The sequence below is a fragment of the Ranitomeya imitator genome, chromosome 1 (assembly GCF_032444005.1).
Source record: "Ranitomeya imitator isolate aRanImi1 chromosome 1, aRanImi1.pri, whole genome shotgun sequence".
Classification (NCBI taxonomy): Eukaryota; Metazoa; Chordata; class Amphibia; order Anura; family Dendrobatidae; genus Ranitomeya; species Ranitomeya imitator.
This window is the reverse complement of record NC_091282.1, coordinates 358060893-358084728: the sequence shown is the minus strand read 5'-3', so window position 1 is coordinate 358084728 and position 23836 is coordinate 358060893. Positions and strand designations below refer to the sequence as shown.

The window sequence follows — 23836 nt, the reverse complement described above, 5'->3', positions numbered from 1 at the left end:
AAGGTTGTCCTCATTGGGCAAGATCTACTCCTGTTGACTTTAAATGCACTGCTGGCCCAGGAGGCAAGTATGTGGTGTTTTGTTTGGCATTCAGAAGTAGTTGTCCAGTAGTGGACAGCCCCTTAACCCCTTCCCGATCTGTGACACAGCGTATGCGTCATGAAAGTCGGTGCCAATCCGACCTGTGACGCATATGCTGTGTCACAGAATGATCGTGTCCCTGCAGATCGGGTGAAAGGGTTAACTCCAATTTCACCCGATCTGCAGGGACAGGGGAGTGGTACTTTAGCCTGGTGGGGTGGCTTTGCCCCGACGTGGCTACGATCGCTCTGATTGGCTGTTGCACTTTCAACAGCCAATCAGAGCAATTTGTAATATCTCACCTATGAAGTGAAATATTACAATCCAGCCATGGCCAATGCTGCAATATCATCGGCCATGGCTGGAAACACTGATCTGCTCCCCCTCCCCCACCACCACCACCGATCTCCTCCCCAGTCCTCCGTTCTGTGGTCCGCTCCCCTACGTCTTCCTGTCCACTCCCCCCATCCTCCTGTCCGCTCCCCCTGTGCTCCGATCCACCCCCTCCCCCCCACCCCCCTGTGCTCCGATTTCCCCCCCACCCTCTCATACTTACCGAGCCTCCCGGTGTCCGTCCGTCTTCTCCACGGGCGCCGCCATCTTCCAAAATGGTGGGCACATGCGCAGTGCGCCCGCCGAATCTTCTAGCCGTCACAGTGATCAAAATAAAGAAAATAGTAAATGAATCCCCCCCTTTATCACCCCCATAGGTAGGGACAATAATAAAATAAAGAAAATATTTTTAATTTTTTTCCACTAGGTTTAGGGTTAGAACTAGGGTTAGGGCTAGGGTAAGGCTATGTGCACACGTATTCTGGTCCTCTGCGGATTTTTCTGCAGCGGATTTGATAAATACGCAGTGCAAAACCGCTGCGGATTTATTGCGGATTTACCGTGGTTTTTCTGCGGTTGTTCTGCGGATTTCACTGTGGTTTTAAAACTGCGGTTTTCTATTGGAGCACTTGTAAAACCGCTGCGGAATCCGCAGAAAGAAGTGACATGCTGCGGAATGTAAACTGCTGCATTTCTGCGCAGTTTTTTCCGCAGCATGTGCACAGCGGTTTTTGTTTCCCATAGGTTTACATTGATCCGCAGCGTTTTCCGCAGCGTGTGCATAGAATTAGGCTATGTGCACACGGTGCAGATTTGGCTGCGGATCCGCAGCGGATTCGTAGCAGTTTTCCATCAGGTTTACAGTACCATGTAAACCTATGGAAAACCAAATCTGCTGTTCCCATGGTGCGGAAAATACCGTGTGGAAACACTGCGTTGTATTTTCCACAGCGTGTCAATTCTTTGTGCGGATTCTACAGCGTTTTACACCTGTTCCTCAATAGGAATCCGCAGGTGAAATCTGCACGAAAAACACTGGAAATCCGCGGTAAATCCGCAGGTAAAACGCAGTGCCTTTTATCTGCGGATTTTTCAAAAATGGTGTGGAAAAATCTCACACGAATCCGCAACGTGGGCACATAGCCTTAGGGTTTGGGTTGGAATTAGGGCTAGGGTTGGAAATAGGGTTAAGATTAGGCTTGTGGGTTAGGGTTATGGTTCTGGGTGTGTTGGGGTTAGGGTTGGGATTAGGGTTAGGGTTGGGATTAGGGTTAGGGGTGTGTTGGGGTTAGGGTTGTGGTTAGGGGTGTGTTGGGGTTAGGGTTGTGATTAGGGTTATGGCTAGAGTTGGGATTAGGGTTAGGGGTGTGTTGGGGTTAGTGTTTGAGTTAGAATTGAGGGGTTTCCACTGTTTAGGCACATCAGGGGTCTCCAAACGCAACATGGCGCCACCATTGATTCCAGCCAATCTTGCGTTCAAAAAGTCAAATGGTGCTCCCTCCCTTCCGAGCCCCAACGTGCGCCCAAACAGTAGTTTACCCCCACATATGGGGTACCAGCTACTCGGGACAAACTGGGCAACAACTATTGGGGTCCAATTTCTCCTGCTACCCTTGTGAAAATAAAAAACTGCTTGCTAAAACATAATTTTTGAGGAAAGAAAAATGATTTTTTATTTTCATGGCTCTGCGTTGTAAAATTCTGTGAAGCACTTGGGGGTTTAAAGTGCTCACTATGCATCTAGATAAGTTCCTTGGGGGGGTCTAATTTCCAAAATGGGGTCACTTGTGGGGGAGCTCCAATGTTTAGGCACACAGGGGCTCTGCAAATGCAACGTGACGCCCGCAGACCATTCCATCAAAGTCTGCATTTCAAAACGTCCCTTCCGAGCCCCGACGTGTGCCCAAACAGTGGGTTACGCCCACATATGGGGTACCAGCATACTCAGGACAAACTGGGCAACAACTTTTGGGGTCTAATTTCTCCTGTTACCCTTGTGAAAATAAAAAATTGCCGGCTAAAACATCATTTTTGAGGAAAGAAAAATGATTTTTTTATTTTCACGGCTCTGCGTTGTAAACTTCTGTGAAGCACTTGGGGGTTTAAAGTGCTCACTATGCATCTAGATAAGTTCCTTGGGGGGGGTCTAATTTACAAAATGGGGTCACTTGTGGGGGAGCTCCAATGTTTAGGCACACAGGGGCTCTCGAAACGTGACATGGTGTCCGCTAAAGATTGGAGCCAATTTTTCATTGAAAAAGTCAAATGGCGCTCCTTCCCTTCTGAGCCCTGTCGTGTGCCCAAACAGTGGTTCTTCCCCACATATGGGGTATCGGTGTACTCAGGACAAATGGTACAATAACTTTTGGGGTCCAGTTTCTCCTTTTACCCTTGGGAAAATAAGAAAAATTGTTCCTAAAAGATCATTTTTGTGACTAAAAAGTTACCGTATATACTCGAGTATAAGCTGACCCGAGTATAAGTCGACCCCCCTAACTTTGCCAAAAAAAAAACTGGGAAAACTTATTGACTCGAGTATAAGCCTAGCGTGGAAAATGCAGCAGCTACTGGTAAATGTCAAAAGTAAAAATAGATACCAATAAAAGTAAAATTAATTGAGACATCAGTAGGTTAAGTGTGTTTGAATATCCGTATTGAATCAGGAGCCCCATATAATGCTCCATACAGTTCATGATGGGCCCCATAAGATGATCCATATTAAAATATACCCAATATAATGCTGCACAAAGGTTAATAATGGACCCATAAGATGCTCCATAGAAACATTTGCCACATACAATGCTGCATAAAGGTTGATGGCCCCATAAGATGCTCCACACATTATGGCCCCATAAGATTCTCCACACATTAGGGGCCCCATGAGATGCTCCATGCATTATGGCCCCATGAGATGCACCACACACTATGGCCCCATGAGATGCTCCACACATTATGGCCCCATGAGATGCTCCATACATTATGGCCCCATGAGATTCTCCACACATTGTGGCCCCATGAGATGCTCCACACATTAGGGGCCCCATGAGATGCTCCACACATTATAATAATAATAATCATCTTTATTTTTTTATATAGCGCTAACATATTCCGCAGCGCTTTACACACATTATCATGCCCCATATGATGCTCCATTCATTGTGGCCCCATGAGATGCTCCACACATTAAGGGCCCCATGAGATGCTCCACACATTATGCCCCATAAGATGCTCCTCATATATGCCCCATAAGATGCTCCTCATATATGCCCCATAAGATGCTCCTCATATATGCCCCATAAGATGCTCCTCATATATGCCCCATAAGATGCTCCTCATATATGCCCCATAAGATGCTCCTCATATATGCCCCATAAGATGCTCCTCATATATGCCCCATTTGCTGTTGCTGCGATTAAAATAAAAAAAATCACATACCTCTCCGCTCAGGCCCCCGGCACTTGCGATAGTCACCTTCCACGTTCCATTGCTGCGCGTTGCTCTGTCTTCCATCCTCTGCACTGATTATTCAGGCAGAGGGCGGCGCGCGCACTAATCGCGTCATCGCGCTCTCTGACCTGAACAGTCACAGCCAGAGGACGGAAGACAGCAGTGCGCAGCGATGGAATGTGGAAGGTGACTATCGCGCAACGCTCCCCCTCCCCTGATATACTCACCTGCTCCAGGCGCGGTCCCTGGCAGCGTCTCACTGTCAGATGGTCTCCGGGAGCCGGCGGCATCTTCCTGTGTTCAGCGGTCACGTATCGCTCATTAGAGTAATGAATATGCGTGCATATTCATTACTTTAATGAGCGGTACCACGTGACCGCTGAACACAGGAAGTGCTGCCCAGAGACCATGGGACATGCAGGGACAGCGCCAGGAGCAGGTAAGTATATCACAGCCGCCGCTCCCCCTCACCCGCCGACCCCACACCGACACGGACTCGAGTATAAGCCGAGAGGGTCGCTTTCAGCCCAAAAAAGTGGGCTGAAAATCTCGGTTTATACTCGAGTATATACGGTAAATGTTAATTTTTTCCTTCCATGCTGCTTCTGCTGCTGTGAAGCACCTGAAGGGTTAATAAACTTCTTGAATGTGGTTTTGAGTACCTTGAGGGGTGCAGTTTTTAGAATGGTGTCACTTTTGGGTATTTTCAGCCATATAGACCCCTCAAACTGACGTGAAATGTGAGGTGGTCCCTAAAAAAAAAATGGTTTTGTAAATTTTGTTGTAAAAATGAGAAATCGCTGGTCAAATTTTAACCCTTATAACTTCCTAGCAAAAAAAAATTGTTTCCAAAATTGTGCTGATGTAAAGTAGATATGTGGGTAATGTTGTTTATTAAGTATTTTGTGTCACATAACTCTCTCGTTTAACAGAATAAAAATTCAAAATTTGAAAATTGCAAAATTCTCAGAACCGCTAGGATTCGTTGAAGCGTTCCTGAGTTATTACCTCATAAAGGGACACTGGTCAGAATTGCAAAAAACAGCCAGGTCATTACGGTCAAAATAGGCTGGGCCATGAAGGGGTTAAAATCTTTCCTTGTATTTGAACATACTGTTAAAAGTTCTGTGTGTTCTTACCCCAGTAGGATGGCACAGACACAGAAGCAGAGCCAATATCAACAGTACAGGGGTTATCCAGTCTTAAAGAAACTCCCATCAAAGTTTTTATTCTCTTAATATATTGCAGTCATTGTATTATATAGCACTGTGTACTTACAATTGCTTGTTTTGCTTTTCTACCCACATTATTCTTCTCTTTTCTCTATGTAGAAACAGGAAGTCTCTTGTCCCTGCATAAATCTTCCCCCTCAACTCCCTGACTTGACTCTTAAACCATAGACTTTTGCAGTCACTCTTGACTTGTTCAAAGAAAATTGACTTCCTGTTTCTAGCGCTTAGGACTCAGCTAGTCAGTTTCTACTTAAATGATTTCATAGAACTAATAGGAAACCGAGAAATTAACTAGGTATAAAGGCAAAATGAACAATTAAGTACACAATGCTATATAATGTGACTGTAATATAGTAAGAGGATACAAATTTTAATGGGAGTTCTTCTTCTAAAGGAATTTTTCACCAAATTTTTACCACCTAATCTGAGTAGCATAATGTGGGATAGAAACCCTGATTCCAGTGATGTCACTGGGCTGTTTAGATTAGCATTGATAAAATCCCTGTTTATCAGCAGGAGATTGAGTAGAGGACTAGTAAACCTTCTGCCATGTAGTCAAGCACACAGTTAGGTCCATATATATTTGGACAAAGACAACATTTTTCTAATTTTGGTTATAGACATTACCACAATGAATTTTAAACAAAACAATTCAGATGCAGTTGATGTTCAGACTTTCAGCTTTCATTTGAGGGTATCCACATTAAAATTGGATGAAGGGTTTAGGAGTTTCAGCTCCTTAACATGTGCCACCCTGTTTTTAAAGGGGCCAAAAGTAATTGGACAATTGACTCCAAGGCTATTTCATGGACAGGTGTTGGCAATCCCTTCATTATGTCATTCTCAATTAAGATAAAAGGCCTGGAGTTGATTTGAGGTGTGCTGCTTGCATTTGGAAGGTTTTGCTGTGAAGTAAATATGCGGTCAAAGGAGCACTCCATGCAGGTGAAACAAGCCATCCGAGAAATTGCTACAATATTAGTAGTGGCAAAATCTACAGTTTTGTACATCCTGAGGCTATGTGCACACGTTCATGTTTTTTTTCGAGATGGGATGCATATGTATGCGTTTTTATCATTTAGAATGCATTCTGCAATTTTTGTGCACTTGATGCGTTTTTTTCCGTGAAAAAAAGGCATCGCGGTAAAAATAAAAAGCAGCATTTTCATTATTTTGCGGATTTTTCGTGTTTTTCCCGCTATTTAATGCATTGGGAAACGCGTCAAAAACGCATGCGGATTTCTGGCAGAAATGTCCAGTTTTTGTCAGGAAATTTCTGAAAGAAATCCTGAACGTGTGCACATACCCTGAGAAAGAAAGAAAGAAAGCACTGGTGAACTCATCAATGCAAAAAGACCTGGGCGCCCACGGAAGACAACAGTGGTGGATGATCACAGAATAATCTCCAGGGTGAAGAGAAACCCCTTTACAACAGCCAACCAAGTGAACAACACTCTCCAGGAGGTCGGCGTATCAATATCCAAATCTACCATAAAGAGAAGACTGCATGAAAGTAAATACAGAGGGTTCACTGCACGGGGCAAGCCACTCATAAGCATCAAGAATAAAAAGGCTAGACTGGACTTTGCTAAAAAACATCTAAAAAAGCCAGCACAGTTCTGGAAGAACATTCTTTGGACAGATGAAACCAAGATCAACCTCTACCAGAATGATGGAAAGAGAGAAGTATGGTGAAGGCGTGGTACAGCTCATGATCCAAAGCATACCACATCATCTGTAAAACACGGCGGAGGCAGTGTGATGGCTTGGGCATGCATGGCTGCCAGTGGCACTGGGTCACTAGTGTTTATTGATGATGTGACACAGGACAGAAGCAGCCGAATGAATTCTGAGGTATTCAGAGCCGCCATACTATGTGCTCAGATCCAGCCAAATGCAGCCAAACTGATTGGTCGTTGTTTCATACTACAGATGAACAATGACCCAAAACATAAAGCCAAAGCAACCCAGGAGTTTATGAAAGCAAAGAAGTGGAATATTCTTGAATGGCCAAGTCAGTCACCTGATCTCAACCCAATTGAGCAGCATTTCACTTGTTAAAGACTAAACTTCAGACAGAAAGGCCCACAAACAAACAGCAACTGAAAACCACCGCAGTGAAGGCCTGGCAGAGCATCAAAAAGGAGGAAACACAGCGTCTGGTGATGTCCATGAGTCCAAGACTTCAGGCAGTCATTGCCCACAAAGGGTTTTCAACCAAGTACTAAAAATGAACATTTTATTTAACCCCTTCCCGACCTGTGACACAGCGTATGCGTCATGAAAGTCGGTGCCAATCCGACCTGTGACGCATATGCTGTGTCACAGAAAGATCGCGTCCCTGCAGGCCGGGTGAAAGGGTTAACTCCCATTTCACCCGATCTGCAGGGACAGGGGGAGTGGTAGTTTAGCCCAGGGGGGGTGGCTTCACCCCCTCGTGGCTACGATCGCTCTGATTGGCTGTTGAAAGTGAAACTGCCAATCAGAGCGATTTGTAATATTTCACCTAAAAAAATGGTGAAATACTACAATCCAGCCATGGTTGATGCTGCAATATCATCGGCCATGGCTGGAAATACTAATGTGCCCCCACCCCACCGATCGCCCCCCCAGCCCCCCGATCTGTGGCCCGCTCCCCTCCGTCCTGTGCTCCGCTCCCCCGTCCTCCTGTCCGCTCCCCCCGTGCTCCAATCACACCCCCCCGTGCTCCAATCAAACCCCCCCGCACTCCGATCCCCCCCGTGCTCCGAACCACCCCCCCTGCACACCGATCCACCCCCCCGCACAGCGATCCACCCGCCCGCACACCGATCACTCTCCCCCATGCTCCGATCCCTCCCCCCCGTGCTCCGACGCCCCCCCCCGTGCCCTGATCTCCCCCCCCCTGTGCCCTGATCTCCCCCCCTTATACTTACCGATCCTGGCGGGGTCCGTCCGTCTTCTTCCCCGAGCGCCGCCATGTTCCAAAATGGCGGGCGCATGCGCAGTGCGCCCGCCGAATCTGCCGGCCGGCAGATTCGTTCCAATGTGAATTTTGATCACTGTGATATAATCTATCACAGTGGTCAAAATAAAAAAACAGTAAATGACCCCCCCCATTTGTCCCCCATAGATAGGGACAATAATAAAATAAAGATTTTTTTTTTTTTTTCACTAAGGTTGGAGTTAGAACTAGGGTTAGGGGTAGGGTTAGGGGTAGGGTTAGGGGTAGGGGTAGGGGTAGGGTTAGGGTTAGGGTTTCGGTATGTGCACACGTATTCTGGTCCTCTGCGGATTTTTCCGCAGCGGATTTGATAAATCCGCAGTGCTAAACCGCTGCGGATTTATGGCAGATTTACCGCGGTTTTTCTGCGCATTTCACTGCGGTTTTACAACTGCGATTTTCTATTGGAGCAGTTGTAAAACCGCTGTGGAATCCGCAGAAAGAAGTGACATGCTGCGGAATGTAAACCGCTGCGTTTCCGTGCAGTTTTTCCGCAGCATGTGTACAGCGATTTTTGTTTCCCATAGGTTTACATTGAAATGTAAACTCATGGGAAACTGCTGCGGATCCGCAGCGTTTTCCGAAGCGTGTGCACATACCTTTAGAATTAGGCTATGTGCACACGGTGCGGATTTGGCTGCGGATCCGCAGCGGATTGGCCGCTGCGGATCCGCAGCAGTGTTCCATCAGGTTTACAGTACCATGTAAACCTATGGAAAACCAAATCCGCTGTGCCCATGGTGCGGAAAATACCGCACGGAAACGCTGCGTTGTATTTTCCGCAGCATGTCAATTCTTTGTGCGGATTCCGCAGCGTTTTACACCTATTCCTCAATAGGAATCCGCAGCTGAAATCCGCAGTAAATCCGCAGGTAAAACGCAGTGCCTTTTACCCGCGGATTTTTCAAAAATGGTGCGGAAAAATCTCACACGAATCCGCAACGTGGGTACATAGCCTTAGGGTTGGGTTGGAATTAGGGTTGTGGTTAGGGTTAGGGGTGTGTTGGGGTTAGGGTTGTGGATAGGGTTACGGCTACAGTTGGGATAAGGGTTAGGGGTGTGTTGGCGTTAGAATTGAGGGGTTTCCACTGTTTAGGCACATCAGGGGGTCTCCAAACGCAACATGGCGCCACCATTGATTCCAGCCAATCTTTTATTCAAAAAGTCAAATGGTGCTCCTTCCCTTCCGAGCCCCGACGTGTGCCCAAACAGTGGTTTACCCCCACATATGGGGTATCAGTGTACTCAGGACAAACTGTGCAACAATTACTGGGGTCCAATTTCTCCTGTTACCCTTGAGAAAATAAAAAATTGCTTGCTAAAACATCATTTTTGAGGAAAGTAAAATGATTTTTTATTTTCACGGCTCTGCGTTGTAAACGTCTGTGAAGCACTTGGGGGTTCAAAGTGCTCACCACATATCTAGATAAGTTCCTTGGGGGGTCTAGTTTCCAAAATGGGGTCACTTGTGGGGGGTTTCTACTGTTTAGGCACACCAGGGGCTCTGCAAACGCAACGTGACGCCCGCAGACCATTCCATCAAAGTCTGCATTTCAAAACGTCACTACTTGACTTCCGAGCCCCGACATGTGCCCAAACAGTGGTTTACCCCCACATATGGGGTATCAGCATACTCAGGACAAACTGGGCAACAATTACTGGGGTCCAATTTCTCCTGTAACCCTTGGGAAAATAAAAAATTCTGGGCTAAAAAATTATTTTTGAGGAAAGAAAACGTATTTATTATTTTCACTGCTCTGTGTTATAAACTTCTGTGAAGCACTTGGGGGTTCAAAGTGCTCACCTCACATCTAGATAAGTTCCTTTCGGGGTCTAGTTTCTAAAATGGGGTCACTTGTGGGGGGTTTCTACTGTTTAGCCACATCAGGGGCTCTGCAAACGCAACGTAACGCCCGCAGAGCATTCCATCAAAGTCTGCATTTCAAAATGTCACTACTTGACTTCCGAGCCCCGACATGTGCCCAAACTGTGGTTTACCCCCACATATGGGGTATCAGCGTACTCAGGAGAAACTGTACAACAACTTTTGGGGTCAAATTTCTCCTTTTACCCTTGGGAAAATAATAAATTGCAGGCTAAAAAATCATTTTAGAGAAAATAAAATTTTTATTTTATTTTCATGGCTCTGCGTTATAAACTTCTGTGAAGCACTTGGAAGTTCAAAGTCCTCACCACACATCTAGATTAGTTCCTTTGGGGGTCTAGTTTCCAAAATGGGGTCATATGTGGGGGATCTCCAATGTTTAGGCACACAGGGGCTCTCCAAACGTGACATGGTGTCCGCTAATGATTGGAGCTAATTTTCCATTTAAAAAGCCAATTGGCGTGCCTTCCCTTCCGAGCCCTGCCGTGCGCCCAAACAGTGGTTTACCCCCACATATGGGGTATCAGCGTACTCAGGACAAACTGGACAACAACATTTGCGGTCCAATTTCTCCTATTACCCTTGGCAAAATAGGAAATTCCAGGCTAAAAATCATTTTTGAGGAAAGAAAAATTATTTTTTATTTTCATGGCTCTGCATTATAAACTTCTGTGAAGCACCTGGGGGTTTAAAGTGCTCAATATGCATCTAGATAAGTTCCTTGGGGGGTCTAGTTTCCAAAATGGGGTCATTTGTGGGGGAGCTCCAATGTTTAGGCACACGGGGGCTCTCCAAACACGACATGGTGTCCGCTAACGATGGAGATAATTTTTCATTCAAAAAGTCAAATGGCGCTCCTTTCCTTCCGAACCTTACCATGTGCCCAAACAGTGGTTTACCCCCACATGTGAGGTATCGGTGTACTCATGAGAAATTGCCCAACAAATTTTAGGATCCATTTTATCCTGTTGCCCATGTGAAAATGAAAACTGAGGCTAAAAGAATTTTTTTGTGAAAAAAAAGTACTTTTTCATTTTTACGGATCAATTTGTGAAGCCCCCGGGGGTTCAAAGTTCTCACTATGCATCTAGATAAGTTCCTTGGGGCGTCTAGTTTCCAAAATGGGGTCACGTGTGGGGGAGCTCCAATTTTTAGGCACACGGGGGCTCTCCAAACGTGACATGGTGTCCGCTAAAGAGTGGAGCCAATTTTTTATTCAAAAAGTCAAATGGCGCTCCTTCCCTTCCAAGCCCTGCCGTGCGCCCAAACAGTGGTTTACCCCCACATATGAGGTATCAGCGTACTCAGGACAAATTGCACAACAACTTTCGTGGTTCAGTTTCTCCTTGTACCATTGGGAAAATAAAAAAAATGTTGCTAAAAGATAATTTTTGTGACTAAAAAGTTAAATGTTCATTTTTTCCTTCCATGTTGCTTCTGCTGCTGTGAAGCACCTGAAGGGTTAAAAAACTTCTTGAATGTGGTTTTGAGCACCTTGAGGGGTGCATTTTTTAGAATGGTGTCACTTTTGGGTATTTTCAGCCATATAGACCCCTCAAACTGACTTCAAATGTGAGGTGGTCCCTAAAAAAAATGGTTTTGTAAATTTCGTTGTAAAAATGAGAAATCGCTGGTCAAATTTTAACTCTTATAACTTCCTAGCAAAAAAAAATTTTGTTTCCAAAATTGTGCTGGTGTAAAGTAGACATGTGGGAAATGTTATTTATTAACTATTTTGTGTCACATAACTCTCTGGTTTAACAGAATAAAAATTCAAAATGTGAAAATTGCGAAATTTTCAAAATTTTCGCCAAATTTCCGTTTTTATCACAAATAAACGCAGAATTTATTGACCTAAATTTACCACTAACATGAAGCCCAATATGTCACGAAAAAACAATCTCAGAACCGCTAGGATCCGTTGAAGCGTTCCTGAGTTATTACCTCATAAAGGGACACTGGTCAGAATTGCAAAAAACGGCCAGGTCATTAAGGTCAAAATAGGCTGGGTCATGAAGGGGTTAAAATTATTGAATCTGTCCAATTACTTTTGGCCCCTTTAAAAACAGGGTGGCACATGTTAAGGAGCTGAAACTCCTAAACCCTTCATCCAATTTTAATGTGGATACCCTCAAATGAAAGCTGAAAGTCTGAACTTCAACTGCATCTGAATTGTTTTGTTTAAAATTCATTGTGGTAATGTCTATACCCAAAATTAGAAAAATGTTCTCTGTCCAAATATATATGGACCTAACTGTATTCATGAGCTGTGTAACCCCGCCCCACCACTGATTGGTTGCTTTCTGCCCATACACATTGTACACAGTAAGCTGCCTATCCTGTTACACAGCACTCCGCATTCAGAGAACTGGTAGATCTGCAGCAGAGAAAATAGGGATTTCATCAAAATGACTGCAAGGTCTATGCTTCTACATTATGGTGAGCTCAGATTACATAGTGAGAACTTGGTGACAGATTCCTGTTAAGAAGATAAGTCTGCAATCCCTCTGTCTACAGACTGCTGAATTGTTACAATGAGACTTTTATTCCCTGTGTGGGTGGACCATCACATGTGCACATTATATGCGATTTACACACTTTCACATGCCTACTAGACTTTCCTCTGCTGAAACCTTGAGAAGCGGAGGATACTCTAGTGAGCATAAGTCTGCAAAGCGCATACAAGCGATCACATGACCAATCACCTGCATGGGGTATCATGACATTGTGCGGTATCACACATTGTCACAATTTGGCAATCTAGAGCCACACTAAGTAACTGCAGACTGGTATACAGCCAGTGTATTGGCGCAGTTGCTATAATGCTTCATTGGCGCCTACAGAGGCCTCAGGTTCATTACTTACAGGCTGATGTACGATATTTTGGGGTTCATTCTTTTTGGATTATTTTATCAATACCCCGATTGTTTGTACATTCTTGTACTTTTTAATGATTGTCAGTGTATTTTCTGATTCACTAGAAATGTCATATTTTTATACTTAAATGTCTTCATTTTGTGTACCCCATGCAGGTTTCTGTGCAATCTTTTTTTCTATGATCATGTATTTACCTTTTGTACAGCATTAATACCACCCCATGAAATCATATTTTTGTTTGTTGTGCCCGCTGCCCTTTAGGTCAGTTTACTCTGCAAAAAAAATCCAGTTGACATGAGATTTCTATAAAACCCATCCACTTTGATGGACTGTAAGATGCTGGATTTGACACTGGATATTTTTGCTGTGCAAAGAAAGTCATTGTTATGCTGGTTTCACACTTGCGTTTGGCTGGTCCGCGTATGTCTGCGTACATCCTCTGTTAAGCTCTGCCTTCTTGCACATTCATCCTGCGTACCTATCTTTAACATTGGTTATGCAGGGACATGCGTTTTATGCGGATGCGTCCGCATGCGGCGTTTTGACCTGCCCGCCGACCGCACGGAAACGCAAAAAGTTGTGTTCCCGTGCGGTCGGCGGGCACGTCAAAACACCGCATGCGGATGCATCCGCATAAAATAAATGTCCCTGCGTACCCAATGTTAAAGATGGGTACGCATGCAGAAGTAGGCAGTGCTTAACGGAGGATGTACGCAGCCATACGCGGACTAGCCAAACGCAAGTGTGAAACCAGCCTTAGAACTGAACCTAAATGTTTCCTTTATAAAGTGGCTTGCGACATTTTTTTTACCCCCCCTTGGCTTTTTACCTATTTTGTTGCATTACAACCTATGTTTAAATATTTTCATAATCTGATTTGTGTGATGCATCAACACTAAATGGTCTAAGTTTGTGAAGTGAGAAAAATATTATTATTATTATTATTATTATTTATTATTATAGCGCCATTTATTCCATGGCGCTTTACATGTGAGGAGGGGTATACATAATAAAACAAGTACAATAATCTTGAAAAATACAAGTCACAACTGGTACAGGAGGAGAGAGGACCCTGCCCGCGAGGGCTCACAATCTACAAGGGATGGGTGAGGATACAGTAGGTGAGGGTAGAGCTGGCCGTGCAGCGGTTTGGTCAATCGGTGGTTACTGCAGGTTGTAGGCTTGTCGGAAGAGGTGGGTCTTCAGGTTCTTTTTGAAGGTTTCGATGGTAGGCGAGAGTCTGATATGTTGTGGTAGAGCATTCCAGAGTAGGGGGGATGCACGAGAGAAATCTTGTATGCGATTGTGGGAAGAGGAGATAATAGGGGAGTAGAGAAGGAGATCTTGTGAGGATCGGAGGTTGCGTGCAGGAAAGTACCGGGAGACGAGGTCACAGATGTATGGAGGAGACAGGTTGTGGATGGCTTTATATGTCATGGTTAGGCTTTTGTACTGGAGTCTCTGGGTGATGGGGAGCCAGTGCAGGGATTGACAGAGGGGAGAGGCCGGGGAATAGCGGGGGGACAGGTGGATTAGTCGGGCAGCAGAGTTTAGAATAGATTGGAGGGGTGCAAGAGTGTTAGAGGGGAGGCCACAGAGCAGGAGGTTACAGTAGTCAAGGCGGGAGATGATGAGGGCATGGACTAGGGTTTTTGCAGATTCTTGGTTTAGGAATGTGCGGATCCGTGAAATATTTTTGAGTTGGAGGCGGCAGGAAGTGGAAAGGGTTTGGATATGTGGTTTAAAGGAGAGATCAGTGTCAAGGATTACCCCAAGACAGCGGGCTTGTGGGACTGGGGAGAGTGGGCAGCCGTTTACTGTAATGGATAGGTTCGTTGGGGAGATCGCGTGAGATGGGGGAAAGATGATGAATTCTGTTTTGTCCATGTTAAGTTTTAGAAATCTAGTGGAGAAGAAGGATGAAATAGCAGACAGACATTGAGGGATTCTGGTTAGTAGGGAGGTGATATCTGGTCCAGAGATGTAGATCTGTGTGTCGTCAGCATAGAGATGATACTGAAAGCCGTGAGATTCTATGAGCTGTCCCAGGCCAAAGGTGTAGATGGAGAAGAGCAGGGGTCCTAGAACTGAGCCTTGCGGGACTCCGACAGATAGGGGGCGAGGTGAGGAGGTGGTGTGTGAGTGGGAGACGCTGAATGTACGGTCAGTTAGGTATGATGAGATCCAGGATAGGGCCAATTCTGTGATGCCAAGGGATGAGAGGGTCTGCAGCAGCAGGGAATGGTCCACTGTGTCAAAGGCAGAGGACAGGTCCAGGAGGAGGAGGACAGAGTAGTGTCGCTTGCTCTTGGCGGTTAATAGGTCATTGGTGACCTTAGTTAGGGCAGTTTCAGTGGAGTGGTGTGACCGGAAGCCTGATTGAAAGCGGTCGAAGAAGGAGCAGGAAGATAGATGGGAGGACAGTTCAATATGGACATGTTGTTCCAGTAGTTTTGAGGCAAAGGGGAGAAGTGATATAGGGCGATAGCTAGATACAGAGGATGGGTCAAGAGAGGGCTTTTTGAGGATAGGTGTGATTGTGGCATGTTTAAAGCTTGAGGGGAAAATGCCAGTTGTTAGTGATAGGTTAAAGAGATGGGTTAGGGTTGGGATGAAGACTGTGGTGAGGTTTGGGATGAAGTGGGATGGGAGTGGGTCAAGTGCACAGGTGGTGAGATGCGATCTTGAGAGTAGAGTGGAGAGTCCGTCTTCTGTAATGGTGGAGAAGTTGGTTTTGGAGGTGGAGGGCTGGGTAGTTGGGAGGAAGGGTTCTGGGGGTTGTTTACTAAAATTGTCTCTGATGTTCTCAATTTTCTGCTTGAAAAATGAGGCGAAGTCTTCAGCTGAGATGAGTGGGGAGGGAGGAGGTGCTGGGGGACGGAGGAGAGAGTTGAAGGTGTTGAATAACTGTTTGGGGTTGTGAGACAGGGAGGATATGAGAGATGAGAAGTAGGTTTGTTTTGCTGTGGCGAGCATGGTTTTGAAAGCAGTGAGGGACTGTTTGAATGCGATGAAGTGCTCGATGGAGTGGGATCTTTTCCATCTGCGCTCAGCAGCTCTGGAAGCTCGCCTCAGTTCTTTTGTCATGCTGGTGTGCCAGGGTTGTCTGTTGATTTTGCGAGCTTTGGTATGTGTGAGAGGAGCAAGAGATTCCAAAGCTGCAGCTATTGTGGTGTTATATAGAGTGGCAGCATCATCCGCATTGTGTAGGGAGCTTATGTCTGTGAGAGGGAGGAGGGATTCAGAGAGTGAGTGAAGATCAAGGTGTTTAAGATTTCTGCGAGGGTGTGAGAGTTTGTGGGGTGGGGGTTGTAGACAAGGAGTGGAAAGGGAAGAGAATGTAAGTAGGTTGTGGTCAGAAAGAGGAAGAGGTGAGTTTGAGAGGTTAGATAGGGAGCAGAGGCGGGTGAGAATGAGGTCCAGTGTGTGACCATCTTTGTGGGTGGCTGTAGAAGACCATTGAGTGAGGCCAAAGGAGGAAGTGAGAGATAGAAGTTTAGTGGCAGCTGAGAGGGAAGTGTCAATGGGGATGTTGAAGTCGCCCATGATGATAGTGGGGATGTCAGCGGCGAGGAAGTGGAGTAGCCAGGTGGTGAAGTGGTCGAAGAAGGTGGTGGCTGGCCCTGGGGGACGGTAGATGACAGCCAGTTGGAGGTTGGAGGGGGAGTAGATGCGCACAGAGTGCACCTCAAAGGAAGGGAGGATAACAGAGGGTGGCAGTGGGATTGGGGTGAAGGAGCAGTTATCTGACAGGAGAAAACCAACTCCTCCGCCATGCTTGCTGCTGGGGCGGGGTGTGTGAGAAAGGTGGAAGCCACCGTAAGAGAGTGCCGCAGGGGAGGCTGTGTCAGAAGGGGTGAGCCAGGTTTCAGTGATGCCGAGGAAGGAGAGTTTGTTATTGATAAAGAGGTCATGGATAAATGGAAGTTTATTGCAGACAGAGCGTGCGTTCCATAGTGCTCCAGATAGGGAAATTGGGGGAGTGGGGGCAGGATGAATGGGTATGAGGTTACTGTGGTTGCGAGGACGTGTAGAGGATCGTGGCAGGGGATTAGAAATGAGTGTGGGGATGTGATGAGGAGGGCCAGGATTTGGGGATATGTCGCCAGCAATGAGGAGCAGCAGACAGAGCGTTAGAAGGTGTGAGCTGGATAGGTCATGATGTGGCCGTGTGTGCCTGGCGAGAAAGGATTGTATGTGGAGGAATAGTTCTGTGGAGGAGGTGAGATGACTGGGGAGGATGGAGGGAGAAATGACTAGTTCTTTACTGGGTGGAGGGACTACAGGAGATAGGAAGAAATAGAGTAGTATGGGGGTGAATGTGAAAAGAAACCGAAACATTATAGTGGTTTTCTATTCCTTTACCTTCCAGTCAATTCCAGTCCAATTCTAGTCTAATTCATAGCAATTAAAAAACTGCAATTAAAAATGCAATTTCTAAGATGGTCAGACACGTCTGGTCAGACTCATGGCTATGAATTTATGGGCACCTAAGGGCTCACAGCTGAGAGGGAGGATGTGGGCGTGTGTGTCTAGAGCACATGTTCACAGTTAAGCCAGGTCATAAAGAGGGGGTGGGGTAGATGGCCACTCAGGTATGCAAGCAAGAAGCAAGGGAAGTGAAATACGAATGGATAGAAAACAATGGGTAAGCAAAGCATACCAGGTGGGAATTATATGCAGTTCACATAAACACACATTGCAGGAAAGGCAGAGTAGATGGACAGCAGCATACCAGGTGGGAATTATATGCAGTTCACATAAACACACATTGCAGGAAAGGCAGAGTAGATGGACAGCAGCATACCAGGTGGGAATTATATGCAGTTCACATAAACACACATTGCAGGAAAGGCAGAGTAGATGGACAGCAGCATACCAGGTGGGAATTATATGCAGTTCACATAAACACACATTACAGGAAAGGCAGAGTAGATGGACAGCAGCATACCAGGTGGGAATTATATGCAGTTCACATAAACACACATTGCAGGAAAGGCAGAGTAGATGGACAGCAGCATACCTGTGGGTAGACAAAACAGCTTGATTAGAGGATACAGGTGGTGATGAGGATGATGAAAGTACAGCAGTGATGAATGCTCAAATGCCCCATGGAATTCTAGTCTAATTCATAGCAATTAAAAAACTGCAATTTAAAAATGCAATTTCTAAGATGGTCAGACACGTCTGGTCAGACTCATGGCTATGAATTTAAGCCAAATATAGACATAAGTTAAATTTATGGGATCAAATAACTAAAAATTGTCATGTGCATATGTATTCACCACTTTTGCTATGAAGCCCCTAAAAATTTCTGGTGCAGCAATTGCCTTAAGTCGCATGCTTAGTGAAGGGAAGTCCACCTGTGTGCAATCTAAGTGTCACATGGTCTGTCAGTATATACATACCTTTTCTGAAAGGCCACAGGCAGCAACACTATTAACCAAGAGGCACCACTAATCAAACGCCATGAAGATCAATGAGATCTCCCCCAAAAATCCCAATCTCTGATGATCTCCCTGGAGCACCATCAAATCAAGTATCAAATGAAAAGAGCATGGTACTACAACAAACTTGCCAAGAGAGCTCCTACCAAAACGCTCAGCCCGGGCAAGGTAGATATTAATCAGAGAGGGAGCACAGAGATCTTGGGTAACCCTGAAGGAACTACAGAGTTCCCAAACAGAGACTGGTGTATCTGTCCATATGACCACAATAAGCTGTACACTCCATAGAGGTGACCTTTATGGAAAAGTGGGCAGAAAAAAGCCTTTATTTACACACAAATTGTAAGGCTCATTTTGATGTTTACTAAAAGACGTGGGAGACCCTCCAAATGTTCAGATGAGACCAAACTTGAACTTTTTGGCCCCCAATGCGAACGCTATTTCTAGCAGAAAACCAGCAACTCGACACCGCAAGAATATCATCCCCACAGTGAAACATGGTGGTGGCAGCATCATGCACTGGGGATGTTTTTCAGCATCAGGGAAAGGGAAAATGGTCTGAGTCGAGGGGAAGATGGATGGTGCAAAATACAGGGATATTCTTGAGCAAAACCTGTTTCGGTTTGTTACTGATTTGAGACTGGGATGAAGGTTCACCTTCCAACAAGACAATGATCCAAACCATCCTGCTAAAGAAACACTTGAGTGGTTTTAAGAGGAAACGTGTAAATGTTTTGGAGTGGCATAGTCAAATCCCAGACATTTAATCCAATTGAGAATCTGTGGTCAAAGTTGAAGATTGCCATTCACCACAGGAAACCATCTAACTTAAAGGAGCTGGAGCAGTTTTGCCTTGAGGAATGGGCAGAAATCCCAGTGGCAAGATAAGAGACTTAGGGTACCGTCACATTTAGCGACGCTGCAGCGATATAGACAACGATGCCGATCGCTGCAGCGTCGCTGTTTAGGTCGTTGTGTGGTCGCTGGAGAGCTGTCACACAGACAGCTCTCCAGCGACCAACGATGCCGAAGTCGGGTCACCAGGGCGCAGGGCCGCGCTTAGTAACCCGATGTTTACCCTGGTTACCGTTGTAAAAGTTAAAAAAACCAAACAGTACATACTTACATTCCGGTGTGTGTCCGCCGGCGTCAGCTTCCCTGCACTGTCAGCGCCGGCCGTAAAGCAGAGCACAGCGGTGACGTCACTGCTGTGCTCTGCTTTACGGCCGGCGCAGACACAGTGCAGGGGAGCTGACGCCGGGGGACACACACCGGAATGTAAGTATGTACTGTTTGTTTTTTTTTAACTTTTACAACGGTAACCAGGGTAAACATCGGGTTACTAAGCGCGGCCCTGTGCTTAGTAACCCAATGTTTACCCTGGTTACCAGTGAACACCGCTGGATCGGCGTCACACGCCGATTCAGCGATGACAGCGGGTGATCCGCAACCAAATAAAGGTCCTGATCATTCCCCAACGACCAACGATCTCCCAGCAGGGGCCTGATCGTTGGTCGCTGTCACGTATAACGATTTCGTTAACGATATCGTTGCTACATCACAAAAAGCAACGATATCGTTAACGAAATCGTTATGTGTGAAGGTACCTTTATTCAAAGTGACTTGCAGCTGTAATTGCTGCAAAAGGAGCCTCTACAAAGTGCTGGCTTCAGGGGATGAATAGAAGTTTTCAGTTATTTTGTGCTATTTGTTTCACAATAAAAAGAAAACTGGTATACACTTTCTATAGCTATTAACGATCAGGCAGATCCATTTAATTAGGACTTGAAAATCTTGTTGCTTGTCAATGAGCTGGGGCCCCACAATCTGTAGAACAATTGGGCTGCAGCTCTTTGTTATGGCCCAGCACTGGAGATGTTTTATTACAGGTGCCCAAGCCCTGCAAGTCACAGTGACTTTTGTGATCATTGATGTTGTGTATTGACTACTTCTCTATAGCCAGTGAAAAATTCCATTTACAAAACAAGTGTGATTAAATTAAAGGGCTAATTTAGTCATGGTATATCTGGAATATCTTTAGACTATAGGAGGCCCCATACCTTTTTAAAGGGGAGACCTGCCCGAGAGAGTTGGCCTAGAATGTTCATGGCTGTTGGGCTCCTATATAACCTGAGTGCGAAGGGATCCCAAACACACTGGAAAATCCTCCGAGCCTCTGATACAAGGTGCAACTATCAGGAATAACTTGTTAGATTTGCATTTGGCTGTTTTTACCATGACTGCACATGAGGTATGTTATCTGTTACACTATGCTTTCTGTCCATATTATTTATTACACTTCAAGAGGCCAAAAGATAATAGAAATGCTTAAAATATAACTGATATACATTGTATGAAACTGGGTTCTGTCACTGTCTGTTCTTGCAATCTTTGGTTTGTGTAGTTTTGGCTTCAGGCCTAGAAAGCCAATTAATAGGATGTTTACATTGATCTCTAAATTGGACTTCCTAGGAAATGGCCCCCCTCCCGATGTTTGACCATTTCAATTTCACTTGAGTCATTTTAAAGTGTACCTAGATACCGAGATCAGGTTTAGATGATGATCTGTAGTTCGGAAACATTTAATTATTTATTAGCTTTTCAGAGGGAAACCTTACAGGCGCCCATCACCTGCTCCGACAGCCTGACTATAAGGCAAAGAATTCATATGGTTCAGATGATATTGCTAAAAATATCAGTAATGCAATATATTATCATCCTTTTGTTAGTCGTGACCACCTTCTTCCCTATTGGTAAGGAAAAAAAAAAGTGAAATGGATGTTGGGCATAAACATATTTTGGTCTGAGCTCTTTGCAGGACAGGAATTGCATATTGTAGACCTGTCAGTCACGTACTGTTTTATTCATTTTCTTTCTTTGTATTTTTTTTCCCATTTAGTTCTATGTTCTGGGTCCAATACTATTCCCCTTACGTTTCCTACTGGCTGCAATCTTCCTCTTTCTGATGTGGCCAATTGCCGCTCTGCGCGTAGCGGGCATGACCAAGGAAGATCTCTGCCGCCCAATAAGATACAGACGCACGTAAGTTCAAAGCTATTCCTAGTAGTTATAGTGGAAGAATAGTGTTCTATGTCCTCATTATGGAATGCAACATGTTCATTTATTCCCATCTCTTCCCCCTCCATTTCCCATTCCGTGTGTCTCCTTATGCACACAGCATTCTACATCATCTGATTTACCTTCTAAGCCGCACTATGTTCTTCATGTGTGGTTTCCACTGGATCACCATCCGTGGACGCCGTGCCTCCAGCTCTGAGGCCCCACTTCTGGTTGTGGCCCCTCACTCCACCTTCTTTGATCCCATTGTTACTGTGGTGTGTGACCTCCCATCCGTTGTGTCCAGAGTGGAGAATCTCAACATTCCTGTGATTGGAGGTGAGCAGAATAATTGTAATTTATGAAAGGCCCAGTGCATCTGGATAATCTTACAAATACTCATAAGCTTAAAGAGAGTCTGTCAGCATAGAATGACTGTTCACACCAAGCGTAGGTGCTCGGTGCATCCTAAGTGACTTTTCCCTCTATCTCTCCTTTCCTACTCTTGTTTGAAGGATCTGGCTTTATAGAGCCTGAAAAGGGCAGCGATAGATGGAAAACAAGCAGTTGGCAGGGTGCACTTAATTCTTGGCCACGCCATGATGTACCGAGCGCCTGTACATAGTTTGTACAGTTATTCTGTGCTGACAGACTCCCTTTAAAGAAGCACTTCCCACAAAATGTGTAAAACCTGTCTAAATGTATATGTAATGGAAGTGCATTAATTTTCTCACCAGTCACTGTCTTCTCTAGTATCCAGTGTTGCTTCTGGATCACGAGACTTCTATCCAATTCTATCCTATTCTATAACCCTGTATGTAACCCCTTTCTCATGTACAGCACCATGGAATTAATGGTGCTATATAAATAATAATAATAATATCCAGACTTGCCGGATCACCCTAAGAGCTATGTGAGCCGGAAGTCGTTATTACAATTTAAGCCTATAGTCTCGTTCTGACACTCAATAGACTTACATGGTAAAAGCAAGTTCCCGATATCCAGCAAGTCGGAGTAGTAGTCACATAAGTTAGTAGCGGACCGGAGCTGTGCTGGAAACGGGGGAAGACAGTGATCGGTGATTATATTAACACCCTCATACTGTATTATGTATAAGTCTAGGCAATACGTTTTATGGGAGTTCTTCTTTTAAAGGGAATATTAATTCACACACCAGTCAAGATTGGTCTCATGGCAAAGTGAGCCAATCTTTGGGAGAGACTTTGCCCAGCAAGAGCTTATTGTTAACCATTTAATCCATGCATCCTTCCTATGTTGGCAAGCTGGACAGGATTATTGGTCAGGAAGCGTTTTAGATTTCCATTGTCCTGTGTCCTGTTGATCTGTCTATGTTCTACATGCATAGGCACCTCTGAGAAACTAGTAGAGGATTTCAGGATAATTTGTAGGAACATGAAAGTCATGCTTGCAGTACCCATCATGTGGCGAGTATGCCTGAGATCATATCCACGTGGACGGAATGGCTTATAAAATAAGATTTAAGGTAATTATAAAAGCACATTTGAATCCTGTAGAAGCCATGCCCACTCCTCCTTACTTACAAGTAATGTGTTTTGTTGAGGTCTTGTAAAGGATTTCAGAAGTTACCATTTGAACCGAATTTTGCTACAGTTTTGTCATGTCTCCTCTAGCTCTCCTTCGATTCAATCAATCTATTATGGTATCCCGTCATGACCCCGCATCGCGGAAAAAAGTGGTGGAGGAAGTGAAGAGACGCGCAACCTCACACGGAGAGTGGCCTCAGGTTGGAGTCTTAATTCCTGCTCACTAGAGCACTCTATTGTCTACAAAACTGCTTTCTTCTCATTTCCTTCTTTGGCTTCTTAATTCTGTGGCTTCCAATACTTGAGTTGTTGCATCTTTTTCTGTAGGTTTTGTTCTTCCCAGAAGGGACAAATGGGAATGGAAAAGTTTTACTGAAATTTAAACCTGGTAACTAAATACCATAAATTCACATATGATCTTAAATTAGGAAAACGTATTCTTGCACTCGTAAACCAATCTTCTTTTCACAGGTGCCTTTGTGGCTGGAGTGCCTGTTCAGCCAGTGCTGATGAGATATCCTAACAAGCTGGTAAGTTGAGTCAAGAGAATATGGAGGCTTTAAGTGGGTAACAGATGCATCGAAGGAAAGGTCTGTCCATATTCTTATTTTCAAAGGGGTTTCCAGGACCTTTTCAAAATTTGACAGATCGAAAGCATCATGTAAAATATGCACACGTTACCTAAAGGAGTTTTGCTCTTACTTTAAAAGTTATCCTTAATGAGCTCAGGAGAGAGTCAAATAACAAAAATTATCCAAGAGCATGTTTGGACTGTAACAATTACAGCTGATCTATGACCGCTGATTGGTTGCAGCTCTTCCGTGGCGCCCGCTCTGGATGCTGATGCACCGAGACCAGAAAGGGACACAGAAGTGTATGCAGAGGAAAGGTGCCAGTCCGGTAGGAAAATAGAGCTGTTTTGTTTTCAT

The 23836-nt window shown here is 45.0% G+C and overlaps 1 protein-coding gene across 1 annotated transcript in view; it reads left to right on the top strand.

The window, feature by feature from the left end:
• The window catches only part of LPCAT4 (lysophosphatidylcholine acyltransferase 4), a 100725-nt gene that overhangs the window by 14431 nt on the left and 62458 nt on the right, over nucleotides 1-23836 (top strand). Inside the window, exons 2-6 of the mRNA XM_069760786.1 lie at nucleotides 21185-21327; nucleotides 21464-21681; nucleotides 22995-23107; nucleotides 23235-23295; nucleotides 23379-23437. Of these exons, the coding sequence (XP_069616887.1) occupies nucleotides 21185-21327; nucleotides 21464-21681; nucleotides 22995-23107; nucleotides 23235-23295; nucleotides 23379-23437 (594 nt within the window). The remainder of the gene's footprint in view (nucleotides 1-21184; nucleotides 21328-21463; nucleotides 21682-22994; nucleotides 23108-23234; nucleotides 23296-23378; nucleotides 23438-23836) is intronic.